General features: G+C 46.2%; 1 protein-coding gene across 1 annotated transcript in view; it reads left to right on the forward strand.

The window, feature by feature from the left end:
- Nucleotides 1-9,428: 9,428 nt before the first annotated feature.
- SLC22A3 (solute carrier family 22 member 3) overlaps nucleotides 9,429-22,034 on the forward strand; it is an 85,576-nt gene continuing 72,970 nt past the window's right edge. Inside the window, exon 1 of the mRNA XM_019749772.2 lies at nucleotides 9,429-9,924. Within this exon, the coding sequence (XP_019605331.2) occupies nucleotides 9,517-9,924 (408 nt within the window). The 5' untranslated portion in view covers nucleotides 9,429-9,516. The remainder of the gene's footprint in view (nucleotides 9,925-22,034) is intronic.

The raw sequence follows: 22,034 nt of genomic DNA on the forward strand, positions 1-22,034 counted from the left end.
AACAAACAATTATTCTGCCTACGAAAATGATGTAGGAGAGAGGGAGAGGAGGTGGAAAGGACTAGGGAGTAGAAGAGAATGTCAAGCTTTAGGACATGGGGTGAGAAGTTCTGAGTTGCTCCTCGAATGAGCAGAAACAAGCATCCACTAACTTTGAGGAGGTCTGTATTTGGGGTACCTTGGCTACTGCAGCCACAGCTACTCCAATATCAACACCCGGAGCCGTGGGGTACTTGAGATTGCCCAAGGAGAGTCTGTGGAATGAGAAGAGGAGAGCGATTTGGGCAGAACCCTGTAGAACGCCCATGTGGAAGATGAGGACGGAGGGCAAGAATCCACCCAGACATCGGAACAGCGGGCTTTGGGGTCTCACAGAAGCCAAGGGACAAAAGTGCCTCAAGAAGGCAGAAGAGTTTGACAACGTGAAAGGCTGCTAGGAAGTCAAAGAAGAACCACGTCTTATGGATTGGATTCAGCAAAAAGGAGGTCTTTGAGGATCTTGTGTAAATAGCCTTAGTGGAGTGGTGAGTAGGTCGTGCTGGTTGAGGGGTGAGAGGGGCGTGGTTGTAGGAAGGTGTGCCTTCTTCCTCTTTCCTCCTTTCTGTTCTCTTTTTAGTCTCCTCCCCTTTATTCCTCCCTTTTCCTTCTTTGAGTACAGAGACCTAAGCATGCTTAAATTCTAATGAGAAAAGAAATGGAAGATGCAGGTAAACAATTTCCAAAACTCTTACCTCCTGCCCAGTGGCTTTCTCACAGAACCAATACATTGCCAATCAAATGGCTCCATCTGATGTCCCTTGGGTGCTTGAAGTTCAACATGCCTAAAACTGATTTTCGTCTTTCTTCCCAGTCTCTTGCTTCTTTTATCCTCTTGACTGGCACCACCGTCCATTTCCACAGTCACCCAAGTCAGATACCTGTAGGTCACCCTAGATTCCCCCTTCTCCCTGCCCCCCACCCAGTGCTGTCCTACTGTCTGCTTAACACCCATCACATTCATCAGTCTCTTTCATCCCCACTGTCACTTCCTAGTGCAGCTGTCCACTTTCTTTCTCTGGATCACTGGGAGAGTCTCCTAAATGTCCAGCTTGCCTCTAGTCTCAGATCCTAAAAGGATCTTTCCTCAACGAAGCAATCTCATCTATCATAGGAATTCTTTTCATTCCGAATCCCAACAGTAAGAAAAGTTTTGCAGCTTTTCACACGTGGTATGTGGCTTTCCTGACTTTGCCTTTGTACATTCACCCTCCTCAATCTGGAATGTTATGTCCCTGTGTCTCAGTCCCAACACAAGGGATTGTCTGACTCCCAGGCAGAACTGACCAGCCCCTCTTTTACTCCCAGGCAGAACTGACCAGCCCTTCTTTTATGCCTCTGATCTGATGTCATATGTCTCTCTGCCACTCCTACCCTAGACAGTAAGCTCTTTAAAGATAAGGATGCTATGTCATTAGTGTCTGTCCCTCCAGCACCTGGCCCAATAGGAGGACTTAATGGATGAATAAGTGAACAAATGAATGAATGCTGATGAAGAAAACAGGGCTAAATGCAATTGCGTGGACCTGATTTCTCATCACACTTTTTGGGTTAGTTATGGCCAGTTCTCTCACTAGCCATAAGGCACCAAATCAAAGCCACTGTCCAGGCCACAGTCCTCTCATGTACCTACTGTCATAGACCTCATAAAACCATTTGCTGTGTCGCCTACGTTTTCCAAAGTATGCTGCCAGGAAATATCGGTCCTTTAAGATGTTCTCTGAGAGAAGGATTCCAAGGTCAAAGTAACAGCGCCTACCTCAGCCCCCTCTTGGAGAGGATACCATGCTCTGAGAACTTTTACAGTAAAAGAGTTTCATTTGCTTGCTAAGGCTTCCCAAACTTATAGAAATCCCTTTTCCTTCAAGTCACACCTTGAAGTTTTAATATCTCTTAAAGCGGTCACTGATAGTATTTCAATTTACTAACACAGTGGGGTTGTTCTAGTAACATGTCACATTTAGTTCCTGTTGACTCCTCTGCAGTGACTTTTGGTGCCATCCTCTGAAAACAAAATGGCATATGACAGTTTTTACAATCACTGTTTTCCAAATAAGCGATGTATTTTGAGTTTACGACATGTTTTAGAAGTTAATGATTTTTTTCCTCAATTAAGAAACTCTGTGCCTATCTAAAAGATTCCATTTATATTATGAGGTTTACATTTTTTTTTATTTTGTAGAAAATTTTTCATTCTACCTGTTTGAGGATTGAAATGAAATAGTACATACAAAGGTTATTATTTTGATTTATTAATTGAAATGTAAGGGGGTTAAAGTCAGCTTCCTTTGGGCTTCACTCCACGCTTCTTAAGGAAATGCAAGTATTATTTTCCAACATGTTCTGAGGAAAGGCAACATCGTTTCCAACATGTTCTAGCTGTTGAGCTTCAAAAACCTGAATATTTCATGTTTTGAAACTTGAGACATCAGAGACAGATGCTTAGGGTGGATCTATACATACGACCCGGACTAAACCCCTTCTTGTTTAAAAGTTAAAAGGTGCTTCACCATTTAAAACCTCCATCTGTCTAGCTGATTTCTCCAGGTGAGCTTGCGGGGTTACGTGAGCTTTCTTTAGTCTCCTAACACCTTGGACTATCCAGGACATGAAACGAAGGGATGGCAGCGAGTAGCGAGCAGTGCCCAGCGGTTCATTCACGTAACACCTGGAACAGTTTCCATTACTCACGTTCATTAGCGTTTCCTTTCCTGAAAGGACAATACTCATCTCAAAAATGACTGCAGAGCTGGTATTTAAAAGCTCGATTTCACATTTTTTCCAAGCCAACTCTCTAAAATATTTGGATTGATTCATACTATGAAAAAGGGACTTGCCATCTGGCAAATCATACTTAGAATTATGACTCCTGGGGTATTTGCGTCACTTCACATGTGAGCGAGGATTATGTTAGTCACTCCAGACATCACATCTGCAAAAGAACAAAATTCCAGTCATCAAATATCCAAGTGGGGAGATTTTTGTAAGTACCAGTGTTTCTGTCACTAGAGCTGGTGTATAAAACGCACTCCGTTGAACAAACATCTGTCAGCAACACAGTCTGGTTGCTGTAGGATCTTTTCGATTGTGTCTATATAATGCCCACAGAGGCAAGAAGGCATTACCCATTGCCCTGCCAAGTTTCCTTTGTAAACTTGTTGTGTTGGCATCACCGACTCATGACAGGCAGATCAGAAGCACATCAGAAAACGTCAGTGGAGCAATAATTAGCAACTGTGTCAGGCGTTGGGGCCCATTTTGATAACGTGAGATCATAGCTTTCTTGCTCTTGGGGGAACAGGAAAGAATGGTTTCTGGAAACCACAGAAGACCTGATTTATTTTTCCCACTTATGTATGGAGGAAGGTATTCTTAGAGCAAAACGTTAAAAAATAGAGATTCAAAAAATATGAATATTCTAAACTGCTAACCAAATGAGTCATTACATTCCCTTAAAATGACACAGAGAGTTGATAGGTTCTTTGTAGACTAGCTTGTGAAGGGTCCGCATTACACTGGGAAATGCATACAACAGAAATGTATAATGCAGTCCTGGTCAGCAATAAAAAGACTGAGAAGACAATAATCACACAATTAGACAGGTGGTGTGTTATCCAGCACTAAGTAATATGACACAAGTATCGGGAGGTCAGAGACACAGGTTGAGTTTCAGAAAGAGGCACGGGGCAGGTGGGATTGAGTGCAACTTGGAAGTAGAAAGAATTTTAAAAAATAGTTAATGTTGATTGAACGCTTCTTTTTATCCTACGTATATGACTATGCTAAGCAATCAACTTAGTGTTTCACTCATTTCTCCCTACAATCTGATGGGTTTAATACTGTTATTTATCCCCAATCTACTAAGGAGGAAACCGAGACTCAATGACAGTGACACACAGCAAATAAATGACAGAGGTGGGATTCCAGAACAGCTTCCAGCAATCGACCTCTTAATCACCTTGGTATAATAGCTAGCTATGTTGTTATAAAGACATGAGTATAGATATGAATGTGGATATTAATGTGTGTATACCTGTTAGGTGTGGTGTCGGCAGAAGACACTGATGAGAGAGCATTTTAGATCTGAGAGAAAGACGAAGGATAAATGTAGGCATTGGCATGGGTTTGAGGGGTCAATAAAGATACTTGACTGACTGGAAAGCAGGGCTTATGTTGGGAGGGGTTAGATGATAGGGGGATGGGTTATGGAAAAACCCGTGGGCAGGCCAGTGTTAGCATGTGATGGAGTTGGGACTGGTCTGGAACTGAGATTCAGGTGTGTCTTGGATGGCCAAATAGATGACCACCATGATTTGTCTGTGTGCTTCGGGTACACAGAATATTTAGGGACAAATGCCAGGCATGCTCCCAGACTTGATGTAGGCCGGAACATTTGTGGGAAAGAGCTTGAACCCTGACTCTATTTGGGGGTTAAACACATGCAGACCTGAGGGATAACTGGAGGTAGGGAGTAAGGAACACCTGGGGGCTGAGGCATGAAAGGAAACCCCATCCCGCACCACTATGAACCACTTAAACCTGTGTGACATTTGGACAAGTGCTGTTAACCTTCCCAAGCCTCAGTTTCCCTGCCTGTAAAAGGATGACAGTACCTTGTTAGTGGGGTCCTGAGGGATGAAAGGGATACAGTCAGTAAAGCACTCCCCCCACTCCCACTCATCGAACGGAGGCCCCTAGTGCGTGTGAACTAGTAGCCATTTATTTGCTTTTCCCTGCATTGGGAAGCCTCCCTCATGTCCACACCGCAATTCTCACTCTATAGTTTCAAACAAGACAAAACTCAGTTCATTCCAATCACTTCGTCTGGTTCCTGCCTGGAGGAACCATGATCGTTCCTAGTTCTGGACCACTGAGAAGACGTTCAGGAGGTTTTTGACCATACAGTCTTTTCTCTATGTGCTCTGACCTGAGAAATTAACCCACAAATAAGATGCAATTCCACAGAAACATGAGACCCACCCCATCATTATCTTAGAGATTCCTGGAAGGTACAAGGAGAATGCAGAAAACTGTCCAACTAGCATGTGGGGAACACAAAAAGGAGAGCCCCTGGGGGTTCCCCGAAACGCTTGATATGAGAGAAGGATTAAGCCTCCTCCCAGTGAGGCAAGAGTTCCTGACAGCTACAGAGGGACTGACAGCTACAGAGATTCCCAAAGTCGTCTCCAAGAGGCTGTGCTTGTGAGCCGAGAAGTTGGCGATGTCTGAGAGAGCCAGGTTATCAGATAAAGCCTGTTCTAGTGTGTCTGTAGGTGTGTTGTGGAATGTGCACACAGAACAACACACATGTGGCATTGTATTTATTAAGCCAAAACACCAAGTCTTTTGAAGTCTTTTGCAGTAAGATCACTAGTTAACATGTGGTCACCAGAATGCATCAGAATTTAAGCTTTTTAAGCATTTATGATACTATAAATAGAGTGAAAAGACAAGCCACAGGCTGAGAAGATAAAACATTATCAAGCTGATAAAGCAGCAGGATACACAAATATACAAATAACTTCCCAAAAACTCAATAAGAAAAAAATAAGTAAGGAAGAGAACATAGCCACAAGATATGAAGAGGTAGGTTGTAAAGGATGAAGCCTGAATGGTGAATAAACATGTAAAATGTATTCAATCTGACTAAATCAGGGACATGTAAACTGGAATACTGAGATGCATCTTATACACAGAGTGTCCGCTAATGTGCTTGAGTCTAACAAGCCCAAGTGTTGCCATGGATGTGGGTAACCTCTTATGTTGCTGGCAGGATGCAAGTTGGGGCCACCCCTCTGAAAGCAATTTGGCAATGCCTTGTAAAGCTCACAATAGGTACACCCTATGGTCCCACTAGGCTATTTCTAGGCATTTCTTGTAGATCAATTTTTGCACAAGTCACAAGGGAATGTGCACAACAGGTTAAATGCAGTATAATTCATAACTGTGAAAAATTAAAAATGAACTATATGTCTGCCAGTGGAGGAATGGAGAAATTATGGTATGGCCATTCAGTAGAACCCTATAGAGCAGAGTAAATGAGTTAGATCCATATTTCTCAAGGCTAATAAGTCTCAAAAATATACTGATGAGGGAAAAATTGGCAGAAAAATATGTAGTTTGGTACCATTTATGTAAATGTCAAAGCAATCCAAGGACTCCATATTGTTTGGTGCAATGCCTATGTATTAAAAGGATTAAAATATGGACGAAATGAATAATAACAACTTGTGATAGCTACCCTGGGCAAAAGAGGTCGTGTGCTTTTGAGGTCCCATCTGGATTTACTCTCTCTGCTCCTTCCATACCCGGGCCAAGGGTTGTACCCACCTGAAGCCTATTCCCCCTCATAGTTCCCTGTTCCTTGACCACTCTCTGGGAACTGGGACCCCAGGGTTCCCTGTCCAATGGTCCTGAGCCCACTTCCTGGGCCCACAAGGAAAGGGTCTGGTGGTGGCCTTGGGAAGACAGAGAAGGGACAGCAGACAGCATGTAAAGGCATACAAAGGACTTTAACTGTGTCTATGAGTGTTAGCTCTTTATAACACTATGTTTAAACAAATATAATATGACATTTGCTAATTTTGGGGGTGGGTGGTATTTTTTTATTGCTGTTTTTATTAATAGCTGACCTTATATAGGACTTATGTTTCAAGTGCTGTTCTAAGTGACTTGCATTAAAAATAAGAAGTTTTCGTTATTACTCAATTTTCCATGAAAAGACTAAATAACTTGCCCAAGGTCACTCACTGTAAGCAGTAGAAGGGGATTTGAACTCAGTAGGTCTGGTTCCAAAGTCCGTGATCTTAGCAACTACACTAGGTCTATGTCTATATGCTCAGATCACTCCATTAAAAAAGAAGTAATTAATATTAAAATACCCTGACAACTACAATACAAAGAAAAATGTAGTGAAACTCCATAAGAAGGTTCTTGGATGTGTTAGCAGCACAGACAAAGATGACATGACTTGGGAAAGAAGACAGTTGTGGTGGGGCAGCCTTCGAGAAGGGGGTGCTGATATTCAGCTCAGATCTTTTTGGGTGGTGGGCAGGGAGGGGCAGGAAAGTGAAATAGGAAAGAGGAAACTGCATGTGTACAAGCATAGGTTTAGGAAAGTTCAAGAAGGATTTGAGGATTAGCAAGTAGGTTCTGTTTTGTTGTCATGTGAGGGGACAACTTGGTGAGGAACATAGGTTAGGATCTTGGAAGGAAGAGTGAAAAATGAATAGTAATTTGGAAAACAAGGCAAGCCATGGAAGGTGGCATCTCCCGGCTGCACTGTGGGAAGATAATGAGGAGTACAGGCTGACCACAGGACAGACACTGCCGTGAGGAACCCCCAGGGGCACTGCAGGCCCAGCACACATGGTGGATGAGGAGAGGAGAGGAGGCAGTGTGTGTGTGTGTGTGTGTGTGTGTGTGTGTTGTCAAGAAGCATCCATTTGTTCTGCAAATACTGTGAACCAGGCACTGTTCTAGGTGGTGGCAATATAGAAATGAACAAAACAGACAGAACGCTCTGCCTTCATGAAACTTGCATTTTAGTGGAAGGATGTAGATAAGATAAATAAATAAGTAAAAATATATAGTAAGCAAATAAATAAAAATGTGCATATGTTACAGGTGATAAGCACTTTGGAGATAGATAAAGCAGGGAGGGGAGCTAGGGATGGCTGCCTGTGTGTGTATGTTGTAGGGGTGTGAATCGCAAGGGGGCCGAGCTGAGGTGACATTTGAGCAAGGCCTGAGGAGTGAGGGGTGTTGAGATGATACTGAGATTCTGAATCTGGGGACCAGGCCATTGTTACACCAAAAGGGAGGGCAAGAGAAAAGCTCGGTGGGAGGAGGACAGAATGAATCTCGGGCCCAGGGAGCCATTAAAAATATGGACCAGGCTCTGGAGCGTGAGACATGTAGACACAGAAGTGGTAACTACTCCGTAGGTGATAGTGGTGGTTTGGTAGCTGAGCTCAAGGAATGAGAGAACAATACAGCTATCATTCAGTGAGCCCCTCCCGCGTACCTGCACACGTCCAGGTGTTTCATCTTCCAGGATGTCTGTGATCCTTAGGACACCCTTGCACAGTCACTAGTATCAACTCAGCGGCAAGTAAGAACAGTAATAGTAGCTAACACAGAAAAGGGCACATGATGTGCCAGGCACTTTTCTGGCACTTTATATATATGAATTCATTCAATCCTCCCAGTGATCCCTGGACAGTATTAGCCTTATTTGACAGCCAGCCACACCGGGGCTGACTCAGTTGTCCAAGGTCACAAGCGGGTGAAGGGATGAAGGGGTTTGAATCTCGCAGCCCAGAGTGCCTGCTCTGGAAGGAGGAAAGGTAAGTCTGGGCTCTGTCTGGACTTGGAGAAAAGCGAGCTAAGGATAGAAGGCTTTTGAAGGATGGGGGTGGGGGTCTGGGGAGATGAACTGGAGAAATTCTAAGAAGACACCTCCCGAGGTAGAAGGCTCAGCGAGGGCTGGGAGAGCATTCTCAGCAGCGCAGGCGGTCAGCAGCACCAGAGGCTGCAGCCTAGAGATGGCGGGTAACCCGGGTGTGGGGGTGTGGGGGGTGGGGTGGGCGGGAGGCGCTGAGCTAGGAAGTGGACAGCAGCTCTGCGGATTTTAGGGAGAGAATAGAGAAGTTAAAAACAACGATTCAGATCAACCAACTATACGATTTCCGGGCTATTTCAGGCCGAGAGTAGGTCAGAAGGCCCTGCCTAAGGAAACCTGTATCGGGCTTGAGGGCCCTTCTCACTTTGAACTTCAGGCCTCTGAACAAGTTGCCCAGCTGTCCTGTTGAAACAGTTGGACAATCTCTGAGATGTCGCCAAAATCAAACCCCGCGTAGTCTAGCTGTGCGATTGGTCCACTGTCCTAGCAACAGGCTGCCCGACCGGGGGTGCTCGGGTGGCCTCTGCCCCTTGAGGGGATGAGGACTGGAGGGCGACTCCGGGGAACGGGCGCCGGTCCAGGGGCACGCGTCGTCAGTTCCCGGGGCTGCACTTGGGACCGCCAAGAGACCAGGTCCGACGAGCCCGGGAGTAGTTGGGTGACCCTGGAACTTTCTTTTCCCGGAGCCCTACCCGGGGCGACTGCAGAGCAGGCTGCTGGCAGGGACCGAATGGAGCTCCGCGCCAGGCCGGAGGCTGTGCCCGTCACTTGCAGTCCCGGACTGGGTCCCGGCGCGCGGTGGCACTAAGCCAGGCCGCGCTGCCCTGGCCCCTCCGTGCTCCCACTTCGACCCCGCGGTGGTGTCCCGGGGGAGCGTGGCCCAGGCTGCTGCGGGTGGCCCCAAACGGGAGGGGGGCGGTGGGGGCGAGGGCCTCGGGGGCCAGAGGCACCGCGGCCGCTGGCGCGGTGCCCAGGGGCGTGAGGCGGGAGCGCGGGGGAGGCGGCAGGGTAAAGCCGGCGGCTGGCGGGGCCCTGGGTCACTCCGAGGCCGGGCTGCTGGCGGGCGGGCAGGCACCATGCCGTCCTTCGACGAGGCGCTGCAGAGGGCCGGCGAGTTCGGGCGCTTCCAGCGGCGCGTGTTCCTGCTGCTGTGCCTCACGGGCGTCACCTTCGCCTTCCTCTTCGTCGCCGTGGTCTTCCTGGGCAGCCGGCCCGACCACTACTGGTGCCGCGGGCCGAGCGCCGCTGCGCTGGCGGAGCGCTGCGGCTGGAGCCCCGAGGAGGAATGGAACCGCACGGCGCCCGAGCGCGGCGGCCACGGCCCCTGCCAGCGCTTCCTCCTGGAGGCGGCCAACGACACCGCCACCGCCACGGCGCTCAGCTGCTCCGACCCACTCGCCGCCTTCCCCAACCGCTCGGCGCCGCTCGTGCCGTGCCGGGGCGGCTGGCGCTACGCCCAGGCCCACTCCACCATCGTCAGCGAGGTAAGGGCGCCCGGCCCGCGCTCGGCTGCGAACCGCGGAGGGGAGAGGCTGGGGCTCTGATCGCCCCGCAGACGCGGGCAATGTGACAAGCTAGTCACCAGGGACGGTGCGCACAGGCTGGGACCTGTTGGTTACCTTTGTGGCCCCTACCAGGTTCATCCCACACTTGCAAGGGCTGCGTCGCAAATGCCGGGGAAATGCCTTCCGTTTATTTTCCTCTGCTAGTGAGTTAACCGAGAGGGGCTTGGGTTTCGCGTGTGAACGAAAACTGTCCTAAGATGCTTCGCACACACCTTCTCAGGGATCGAAGCATCGGTGCGATGTCCGTTATCTCTGAGAAGTGTTTGCGCACTAATTGTTAAATAGGGGTCCCCTCGCGGCAGAGATCTGCAGTCTCCCGGGCGAGAGACGTCGAGCAGGTCCGGATTGGCTCGTGGTCTCCAGGGAGCAAAGGAAAGGAGAACCAACGTTTGAAGGCAGCGCAACTCTCTCCAGTTGCCAAAATGATTATCTGAAATGCAAGGGAACAAAGGTCGAGGCTGTCCCAGGGAAATGATTTTGGTAAAACTGCTTTGGGGCAAAGAGCAACATCTGAGAGGGGTTGGGAAAGCGTGGTTTTGAATAAGACTGTTAAATCACCCCCTTCCTCCCCCTCCCCCTCCCAATAAATTACAGGAATGCAGCAGCCACTTCCATTTACCGGTGGCGGCTGTTGGGGCCAGGTGGGACAGTCCCCACATTTCCTGGGCTGTGCTTGAGCAGGCGGGGCATTGGGGATTAGGTGGCCCCTCACCCTTGGTGGCAGGGCTGTTTCTGCCCTGGGCTGTTTGGCAGTTTGCATGGTCATCTTTCCAACCATAGGGACAGCCTTCATTGAGCCTGGGTGACAACAATGACCAGTTTTATTGAACTTTGTAACCATAGATCAATTTATTTTTTAAAAAAAATGATTGAATGTGCTCAGGCAAATTGGGAAAGAAAAAAAGTTGTCTTTGTTCTATTTTATTTATTGCCATAAACATTTTTAAAACATCTACTTGAATGTTGCAGATAATAGTAGATTCGATTAGCAGTGCCTTGTCTACCACTGTTAATGGTGTTCTTTGGTCTGGTGCCCTCGACTCTCTGGGCTTGGGATTGTAGACCTTTGAGGTTGTGCATGTTCTATGATGCTGTGTATGGTCCTATGCTAAATGCTCTAGAGATGAGACGCCGTGGCAGCCCGGCCAGGCTTGGCATGTGTCTATGTATTTGGAGTGCTTTAATTCCTACTATTTCTGTGGGTAACACTGGGGACTGCTTTCTGCACTGTGGTGGTCTTGTTGGTAGGGATTTCACCGTTGAAATGGATAGGGTGTGGACTTGGTTAGGAGCGGGTGTTATCGCTGGTACTTCTTTGAGTTGAATGGTTAGGTGGCTGCTTCTATTCCATTCAGCACAGCTGCTTATTGCAAACCACGAGACACCATTTGGAGAGTAGACACCTGATTTCTGAAGACATTTAAACCTCAAATGAAGAATAAAATGGGCCTTAAAAGCAAAATGTCAGAGGTTAAGGGGGTGGGGGGCGGGAGATGAGGGTAAGGGGGATCAAATATATGGTGATGGAAGGAGAACGAACTCTGGGTGGTGAACACACAATGGGATTTATAGACGATGTAATACAGAATTGTACACCTGAAATCTATGTAATTTTACTAACAATTGTCACCCCAATAAATTTAAAAAATAAATTTAAAAAAGAAAAAGCAAAAAGCAAAATGATCGATGGACATCAGAGAAAGGAGACATAAAAAAATCTGTAAGTTAGTGCCTAGACAGATACTTTAGAAACATTCTGAGGTTCCAGGGTTATTTCAAGGAGGGATAAGTGGTCATTTGAAGGTCAGTGGCACCTAAAGGGCAGCATGGGAGGTGGAAGGTCAGGAGACCAGGGTCCAGGCACTGTCTCCAGGGAGCTGGATGGCTTGCATAAATCAACCTCTCTGGGCTTAGCTTTCTCATCTATAAAATTAGGAGTTAGATTAAACCCTTTACAGTCAGTCCTACAAATGCCACCAGTGTCATGGCTGTTTAGTGTGCTCAGAACAATGATGAAAGTCTTCAAGGAAAAGTAAAACGATATTCAGAATATGTTCCTGAAGGCTACCAACCAGGTTTTGAAGTATCTTGGAGAATCTTTTTAATTCCCAAGTTGTTTGCTTCTTCTGGCTTGTTTGTTTTGAATGTTTTGATTCTTAAGAGGAACCCCCCATCTATTCAGGAAGTTCAGCTGTCCAAAACAGCTCATTCTGCCTCAGTTCTGCGTGGCTAATATTTTGCTGTCTTTGGTTTAGAATATGATCCAATTCATTTTTGTTCTTTCATATTCTGTCAGAATGATGAAAGGGACTTAGTTCTGTCTCTGGCTAACACCATGTACCCAATGTGTTTTTATAGACTTGAAGTCTCACATATTAAGCATGGGAAAGGGGTGAATTGGGAAAGTTTGTAAAGTGCAAGGGCAGACCAGATTCCAGAATGTCTCCATAAGGCTATTATATTTAACCCTTGTGCCATGGTGGGGGAGATATTACTGTCCTGGATTCCTGAGGCAGGAGATGTGAAAGGACCTGCCAAAGTCCCAGACCTATATGTAGCCGAGTTGGGTTCAGATGCAGGGGTTTTGATTGTAAATACAACCGTCTCCTCCATGCAGGGCTCTAAGTCCTTGGCACAAGTGCAGGCAACATGATACCCAGATCACTCACACTTTAGAACCTGAGGGAAATCTCCTTGAGTGTTTTTACTTACTTTGTTACTATTGTGGCCCTCTGGCCAATGTGCCATTTTGTTTCATTTCATGGTGTCAGGAATACAATTGGCCAGCTTGGTAGATGGGGAAGCTGTGCCTTCATTTCATGGGAATGATACTCTGTATTCTTGATGCAAATGTTGCAAAATGGACACTTAAACCTCATCCACCCTCTTTTCATCTGACAAAGCAAAACAGTGCCAAGCCATTAAGTCAGAAGTCAATGCCAAGTGCCTGGCCGTTTGTTTCAGTCTGGCTCCCCTATTTGTTTCTCCTGCTCAAGGCAGCAGGGCTGTGGATTTTCCACCTACATTTAACTTCCTCAGTGCAGACTTTTCTAACACCTGCATCTCAGCCTTGTCTGGTTGTCAGACACTGGGCAGGATAAAGCCTGACGTGACGCAATGAAGTCTGAGCTCCCACCACCCAACTATTCTGAGTCATTGCCCAGGGAGTGAGTCTTTGCAATTGATGTTAGGATTTTTGAATGTTTACTTGTGTGCCATGAATGGGGTGGGGGTGGGGGAGATGAGGGGAGAAGAGCTTTTCTCTACTCTCTCACTAGGAACCAAGCTTCAGGGCACGTTTAGAAGTAGAACCACTTGTCCTTGCTTTTCCTTTATAGTCAATTTTTCTCCCAGAATAAAAGGAAAGTCCATTGAAGGAAGTAGCTGCTCCATAGAAGAGAGCGGTGGCTGCTTTCATCTCTGGGGCTGTCCCCATGCTTCATCCGTCTCTGCTTTGCTTCTCGTACATCTGGCCCATGACAAAAGGCCAGCCTGGTGGGCCAACCCGCACACATCAGTGCCAGCAGCATCCTGTCCTTACTATTTGTTAAACGTGGACTTGCACTGTTGTGGGTCCTGGAGAGAGGATTTAATCGGCAGCCCAAGCTGTGGCCAGGGCTGCATCTTACTTGCGTATTGTTTAGAAAGATCTTACTTGCGTATTGTTTTTATTTCTAACATTATTTGTTCCTTCCCTGTTTTTTGCTGAATCAACCTCACTAGGAGAACATCTGTTTTGTCATTACTTCAATGAACTAACTGTGGCATTATTCACTTTTTACCTCATTAATTTCTCCTCTTTGTTAGTCTACATTTTTTGGTTTACTTTTGGTAAGCTTTTTCCAACTTCAGTTGGATGCTTAACTCAATTATTTCCAACCTTCCTTCTTTTCTAGTCTCAATATTCAAAGCTATAGATTTAGTTCTATATACTTTTCTGATTGTACACAACAAGTTTTGAAATGGAGATTTTAATGACTATTTTGTTCTCTCAGTATTTTAAATGTCTATTATCATTTCTTCTTTGACTCATGATTTATTTAGAGGCTTGTATTAAAATATGTATGTCGATGTTTTTATCTTTTAATTGTTGACTTCTAATTTAACTTTGGTGTGGTCAGAAAATGTTGTCTGTATGGTACCGATTCTTTGACTTGTATAGAAACTTTTGTTTTGGCCTTCTAAGAAGTCAGTGTTTATAACCATTCCATACATGCTTGAGATGAATGTGCAGTCTTTTTTGAGTACCGAGTTTTATAGATGTACAATATCTGAAGCTTGTCAATTGTGCTGTCAAAATATTGTAGATTTTAATCAACTTTCCACCTGCTTGGTCTATCAAGAATAACTAAAGAGTATTGAAATGTGTTATTATGTTGGAGGGTTTGTCAATTTATTCCTACAATTCCAGCAGATTTTAAAAGTTATATACATGAGGCAATTTTATTGGGTACATGTACATACAAATTTATAATTTTTAAATTTACATAGTGAATCAAACCTCTTATTAGTGTAGGGACCCTATTTGAATTCAAGATGCGCATTGTCTTAGTGTCTATTTTGTCTTAATACACCGTGTTTGCCCGAAAATAAGACCTAGCGGGGCCATCAGCTCTAATGTGTCTTTTGGAGCAAAAATTAATAGAAGACCCTATTTTAGGTCTTATTTTACTATAATATAAGATTGGGTCTTATTTAATGTAATACATTATGAGACCCGGTCTTATATTCATTTTTGCTCCAAGAGACGCATTAGAGCTGATTGTCCGGCTAAGTCTTATTTTCAGGAAAACATGGTAGCTACTCCAACTTTCTTTGAACTGACCTTGACTTCAGCCTTGGAGGACAAGGAGGAGTCCAAGAGAAGTCTATGAGGGAAAGGACGTTCTGTCCTCACATTCTCCCATCCTCATCATCATGTTACCTGTAGCCATTTATTCAGTACCCTCCGCAGCAGTGGTTGCTGTGCATTCCTGTGACTCACCCACAGAGATTTGGGATCAAAAGATTGGGGGGAGGTTCAGGAACCTTCATTTGTCACAAGCATGTAAGGCGCACACAGGTGGTCCGTGGGCCACACATGGAGACAAGCTGGATGTTTCTTTATGAGGAGCATGAAGAGAGTATCATTGGTGGAAAAGCCTTATGTGTGGTTGAAGCAAGTGCCAGGTCCCCCAACACACTCTGCAGACCTGGGGATGGAAGCATCACCCCTTTACCTCAAGGCAAGAGTCCCAGATTTTATCTGAAATGCTGCATTTATTTGGAGAAAGCTTGGGGCTCCTCAGAAATGGGCCACTGACAGTAAAATCCTCTCTTCGATAAGGGTGGAGTACCCACAGCTGAACCACACTCCCTGGGCATCTTAGCAAACCTTAGAGTGAGCTTTGGCAAAGGCAGGACCCAACTAAATGGGGGTTCCAACAGGTGTGGCATGGGCGTCTCTACTGTGTGTCGCCTGGGCCATAGATTCTGGCACAAGGCAGTAAAATGGTGGAAAGATCAGTTCTCATTGTTGTTGTGGTTCTTCTCCTCCTCCTCCTCCAATTCTATACATTAATTTTGAGAAAATACACATTTAAACAATTTTGACGTATTGAACATGGTACAGTTGATATAATTTGAACACACTCTGTTGCTACGTTTTCTTCTCAATTGTTCTCAGCAACGTTTTGTAGTTTTATTGATACCATGATGCAGTGCTGCTTCTGTCACTTAACTGCCGAGGCCTTGCGTCTGCCTCCTCCTGACACCCGTGAGGTCTGACAAATCATTGGGGCCACAGCTCTGCAGAAACTGCCCCCCAGGCCTCAGCAGCATGCCCACGTTCTGTCATCTCAGAATCCGAATTTGGGGGCTGCGACCGGGAACATGAAAGGAACAGGAAGGAACAGACCCGCTCACTCTTTGGGGCCATCATTTGTATGTGCTGACGTCCATTGTGCAGAAAAGGCCTTTCTCAGCGGTCCCAGTGCTTCTCTGCACAGCTGGGTTGTCATCTGAGAGGCACTCCAGAAGCAACTGGGCACGGGCGCAGGGCCGAGGTCGGTGTCCACCCCTCAGGGCAATGCAGGGGGAGCACACACTGCCCACATTCCAAAACAAGGGACACCTTCCTCACCTTCTTTCTCTTTTGTTTTCTTTCTTAAAACATAACCAAGAAAGGAAGTTTATTTCCACTTTGTCAGGGGAGAAGGCAAAGTTCCTTCTGTTTTCGGTGTAATGTTTTAGAATGACAAATGACTGGTGAGACTGCAAATGCGGGTTAAGGCCCTTTCATCTGGAAGACAGATTAGTAACATGGCTTTTAAAGGAGTGCTGTGCTCTAACTTTTCTCTGCTTGTAATAAAACAAGGTAACTTTGGGGCTGGTACTTGCATAATAATAGAGAAAAATAGTGAGGGATGCGGTGTAGGGGCTTATAAGAAGGTGAGTATATAAATGCGATTTAAAAGAAAATTCCTGCATCTAAGTTGTGGGGACAGTGAGGGCCCCACGCAGCACAGCCCTCAAAGTGTAACATTGATTCAGTTATTGAACGTTAAAAACTGTGTTCGGGGAAATTAAAAATGAAAGTCAGGGAATGAGCTTGGCGATTATTGTTGGGTTTTTCCTAAAAGCGTGGATGACTCTCTGATTAATTAGGGAAGCAGATGACGTGGTGGAAAGGCTGCTGACCCCGGACCCAGGGACCCTGTCCCTGTGAGTGATCGGGGACCACGGTCGACATCCATGGACCTCTGTTTCGGGATCTGAGTAGCGTAGTCAGTTGGTTTCCAAGGTTCCTCAACCTCTATCACTTCTCCAGCAGTTTGTCTTGAGGTCCCTAACTTAAAACCTGGAGGTGTTAGTTTCCAGAAATCAGGACGGGGTCTTCCGCAGGACAGCTTTCTTCCTGGTGGGCGTGCTGTGCTTGAATGATGTCAGTGGGAGGTGAGCGGAATGGACAGAGGAGTGTCCCCGGAGCTCTGGAGCAGGTGCCCATGCTGACTTCTTTACCATTTTCCTGGACCCTTGGGCCTCATGGGGACTGAGGAGGGGCCGTGCCATTGGCCATCCACACAATGGAAGCCCTGAAGCAGGCGGTCTGGGTGCAAGCCAGAACTTCAGACGCAGAGGGGAGTATTCTGCTGTCAGAGCCGGTCTCGTGAGGCAGGTGAGCTCCTTGGAGGATTGTTATAGGGCAGGAGCAGGGGAGATGACCAGGTGACAGGTGAGTCTCTGCTTTTCCATTGGAACAGGGGTCATGGGGACCAGAAAGTTGAGAGAATTATATGGAAAAATGAAGCACAGCTTTACAAGTCTGTCCCTACACATGCCCTCTGGCCTCAAGTGTCTGATTATTGACACTCACACCAAACATTTCACTGAAATGTCAAAACATTTAAGTATTTGAAAGTAATTCTGACAAGGTAGCGTCTGTTTAGGGGGTCTATAATGTCTTTTATGGGTTTTCTTGTTAACTTATGTTGTATTTATGTCTCATAAAACCTAAAAATAAATGTGGGAGACTGTGTTTTCTCGTTTCTTAAAAAAATAGTTCAGAGACAAATTGGGAGGTTTCACACAACGTGAGAAGTTAGATGGCCCCGTTATCACAGGTGTGTACTGTTCCTGAGCAGAAAACAGCACAGTGGTGATGTTCCCCTCTGCACCCAAATGACTGGAGAACTTTTCTTCCTGGGTTGGTGTCAGCTGTTTTGTGTGTTGAGAAGTAATTGTTTATTTTGTCATGGCTTCATAATACAGACATAGGAATTTCACATATAAGACTTAAATGAGGATATCATGGATGGAATGCAGTTTTATTTTATATGGCATGGAAGTCTATTTCATTACTGTCTGTGCCACATGGAGGCAGATTGTGTAAAATGGTGGTTTTCTGTGAGATGCCATGGTGTCCAGTGTGACAGACCTGAGTAAGGCCTGTGGAAGAGTTAGCTGGAGCGAGTGCCTGGGCAGGGCCTGCTGGCCAGAGGAAAGGAAGTGAGACACAGCATTAGCCCTGACGCTTAGGGCCAGGGGACCTATGTGACAGTTTGGTCTTAATGAGATCCGACGGCTTTGAAAGTCTTTGCTGTTAGTGTTGTGGAGTTTCTGGACTTCGAGCCCACATCTCCGGAGCTAAGGAGGCTAAAGGTATCGCTCCCCTCCTGAGAGAAGACAGAACATCCATTACGGGGACAGCGATGACATAAACCAGCTCGGGCCGCTCCAAGGTGTGTGATGAAGGCTCCCAAGGGGGCAGCTCCTTCGTACATGCTCTCCTCATCCTCTCTGCTGGACAGTGTCTCATGTTGCTTATGTCCCACGGACGCACGGGGTGGCTCTGATTTCATGGGGTTTCTGCCAACTGGACGCGTAGCGTGGGCGACAGCACAAGATGAAAGACAGCATGTGTGTCTTCAGCCCCTTGGGGGGGGGGGCCGTAAGCGGATGCCTCTGAGACATAAACACAAGGAATGAGGCTCCAGAATCTCCTATTCTAAAGATTGTAGCACATTTATGGGGATTAAGGGATTGTGGAGAAAACTGTGTATGTTTAATATGGATGATTTCTTTTTTAAAACAATGTTTTGCTGACATCTATGGGAAATGAGTTCCCTTTCATTGTTCTCAAATGAGTCTTTCAAAACAAACATGTACAGGGAAGTCACATTGATAATTGAAAATACTTAATGCCAAGGGTACAGGAGAAAGTTAAATTGAAACTGATTAAGATTAATTTGGCATCAACTTTAAAAAAATCAAGAAATCTCAGCGTCTCTGTAGTACAAAGGAACTTGTTCCAAGAAACTTCCCCACAGAGGTTCTTGATCTGTGTCTCAGCAACTTGGTAATGATGTGGCACATTTATCTGAGGCCTCCTACCAGCCACCCGGCGTCCCTTAGGGTTGCTACGGTCCCCTGTCCAGGATGAGTGTGAATAAGGCACATGCAGAAGAATTTTGATTTTAAACTAAACCAAGTCAAGTACATTGCAAAACCAAATAACAGTGCTTTTATATTTATCTGCTCTGTAGATATGATCATGTATGGTTGCAGAATTCTGTGAAGAGATGATCAGATTTTAGCTCTGGACTGGTTTAGGGTGGCCTACCTCTAAGGCAAACAAATACCTAAGAACATGGTTTTATTGAGCAAAAATGGGCAAATGGCTTAGTTTGCGATTTCTCTGAGCTTGGGTTCTTGCAAAGTGGGACTGATATGGCTGTGTGGAGTTGACAGAGGCTCGTGAACCTAACGCATGCAGAGCACTCCCCATGTTGTCTGGTCCATCATAGAGGCTAAATGACTGATGATTGTAGCTGCTAATTACAGATGTTGAGGAAATTGACTCAGAGGCGGCAGCAGCGTGGATATGGGAAGTAGGGGTGGATACAAGCACTTGTTAGGCAGAGCTTCAGGATTCCAGCACTCAGGCACACGGCAGGATCCATTCTCCAGAGCTGGGATAGCTGGGGCTTCATACTAAGACCTAGGAAGGGCCCGGGGTTAGAAAGTCAGAGCTACAGGCTTTGTCAAGACTTCCCAGCCTCCACTTCTTCATTCATGACCCAGAACTCACACTCCCCTTCCCCCGTCCAGGTGTCTCGGAGGGCTCCCCAAGACCAGATGCTTAGGGAAGGCCCTTGGCAAACGCAGATTCCCTCCTTCTTGCTTCTTGTCACTAAATGTGGCCCCCAAGTCTTCAGCCTGGTCTTGTCCAGCCTGGACCCAGACTGGCTCAGATCCCACAAGGTGTTGTGACTGCAGACAGAGCAGAGAGACGCTCCTGAAACCAGGGAAATCTCGGGGCTGGTTAGACGGCTGCGATGCTGCAGGGTGCGGGCAGGAACCTGGCAGCATCTAGAGATACTTTTACTCAATACTTTACATGAAAGAGAGAAAAACATCAGCTTTCCTGATTAGCGTTATGGTTGTTTGGGAGTGGGAAGCACCATGGGAGATAAGTGGTGGTGCCCCTGTCCTAGCAGATTAGAAGCTCTTGGATTTCAAGACTGTGTGTGACTCTGATTTGTGGTGCCTCCTCCTTCCCGCTCGCCCTGCAGGGCCAGCCACCATGCTTGCCAAATAAACCCTGTCTCTTAATCTTCCTCAATCACTCTGATCGTGTCCCTTCCTGCATGGAGCCCTCCCGTTGCCTACTGCCTCCAGTGGGGAGCCTGGCTTGTAATGGTCCTGGCTGCAGCTCACCCTCTGGACTTCTTGTAGTGCTCCATCATCATCTTCATCACGATAGCTTGCATTTATTGAGCACTTACTCTGGACATTGCATCATATCTCACGGAATCCTTTCGCAATCCTGTGATATGTAAATATTATTGCCCACTTTACGTGCAAAACAAAACAAAACAAAACACTGAAGCAAAGAAAGAGAAGTTATGCAAGTTGCTCAAAATCACACTGGGACACTAAGGGACAGGATGGAGATTTGATAGAGAAGGGTTTTCCAAAGCTTAACCGCTTACCTGCTGCTCTGACTCTATGTCCTGATTGGTCCCTGTTTAGATTTACTGCACCTTCTCCACTGTGTCACAAGCTGTTTCGCAAGAACAATGACACCTTTGGTCTCTCCTCAAAGACTGTAAGAGACCCACTGCCTCTTATCTTCTAGTTAGTCAGCGCCCATTTATTGGCAGAATTCATTGGGTTTATCTACAGGTGTGCTTTTAGTTTTTTATCAACAGTGTTCTAGTGAGGATTTGCGCGGAAGGATATTGTTGGAAATGGTGTGTCCTGTGGCTCCAAGGAGCGGGTTCCAGCCAAGGACAGTTGTTGGTGAATAAAGGAGGGGAGGCAGAATGTGCTTCTTCTCTGGCCAGTTGGGGTGGCGGCCTGGCACTCATCTGCCAGCTGTCACCTCACAGGGCCCATATGGGTCTGAGAGGGGACTCTGTCCATGGTCACTCCAAGGTATGCACACAACTCTGTCCACTCTCTTCTCCCAGCCCCTTTTTGAGTGAGGGATTTTGAAAAGAACTGAAATATCATTCTAACATGCTCTCTCCATCCCTTTTTTACCTCCGCCCACAAGCACCAGAAATCCTTCCATAAATCTGACAGCCAAAGGTCCCCAAAGGCTCTGTGCTTAGAAAGGCGCCAGTGTGGTTAATGCCTAATTCTAATTGGGCCAATAAGACAAATTTGCCTCATATTTGGGGACAATTTGCAATGGACATATCATATCACAGTTTGCTTGCCCTGTCCTGAGAATCTGGCCTCAGAAAAGACCGAAAGACCTACCCCCAATCTGTGAAATGAACACATGGCAGTGAAGGTGGGGCAGTAATCATGAAGACTGAAATTCAGGTTGGGGTTGAGGTAAATATGGGCTAAATTACTTTTTATATTAAGCAATCCAGTTCTCTTAACATTGAATAGTCACTAAAATTTAATCCATGAAAAGTAACTTAATACCCAGTAAGGACAAAAAGCCATTCCTTCTAATTATGAATACACATTTCCTGCTTAGAAACTTATTCTCTTCTTTAATTACTGGAAAACATTAAAGCATAGTAAATAGTCAACTCATTTCATCCTCACACACCCTGTGAGGCACGTTCTGTTATCCCCATCTTGTGGAGGAGGAAAGTAAGGTGCACAGAGGTTAAGTACCCTGCCCCGCGTCCAGAGCTGCAGGATGGGAGAGTTGGAAAAGGTATTTCTGGTGTTTGAACCAATGGGAGAATAACTGATCTCTCCAGAATACGAAAGGGACTTCAGTAAAGCCGCAAGAAAAAGATAGCATGTTCTGTAGGAGAATTGACAAAGGATAGAGACAGTTTTCATGAAAGGAAACCCACGAGGCCATTAAGCATAGGAAGCAGCCCACATTCTTTCATTATCATAGACGTGCAAATGCACCCAAGACAGCGCTTTACATTCGTGAGGCTGGTGAGAAGCTAAGAAGCCCAGTGATGGCAAGTGTGGGAAGGGTGCAGGTCCACCACTGGAGGGCATGTGGAGCTCTTCTCGAGAACAATCTGGAAGACTGATGCAAATGAGGTGTCCACACACACATACAT

The sequence above is a fragment of the Rhinolophus sinicus genome, linkage group LG05 (genome assembly GCF_036562045.2).
Source record: "Rhinolophus sinicus isolate RSC01 linkage group LG05, ASM3656204v1, whole genome shotgun sequence".
Lineage (NCBI taxonomy): Eukaryota > Metazoa > Chordata > Mammalia > Chiroptera > Rhinolophidae > Rhinolophus > Rhinolophus sinicus.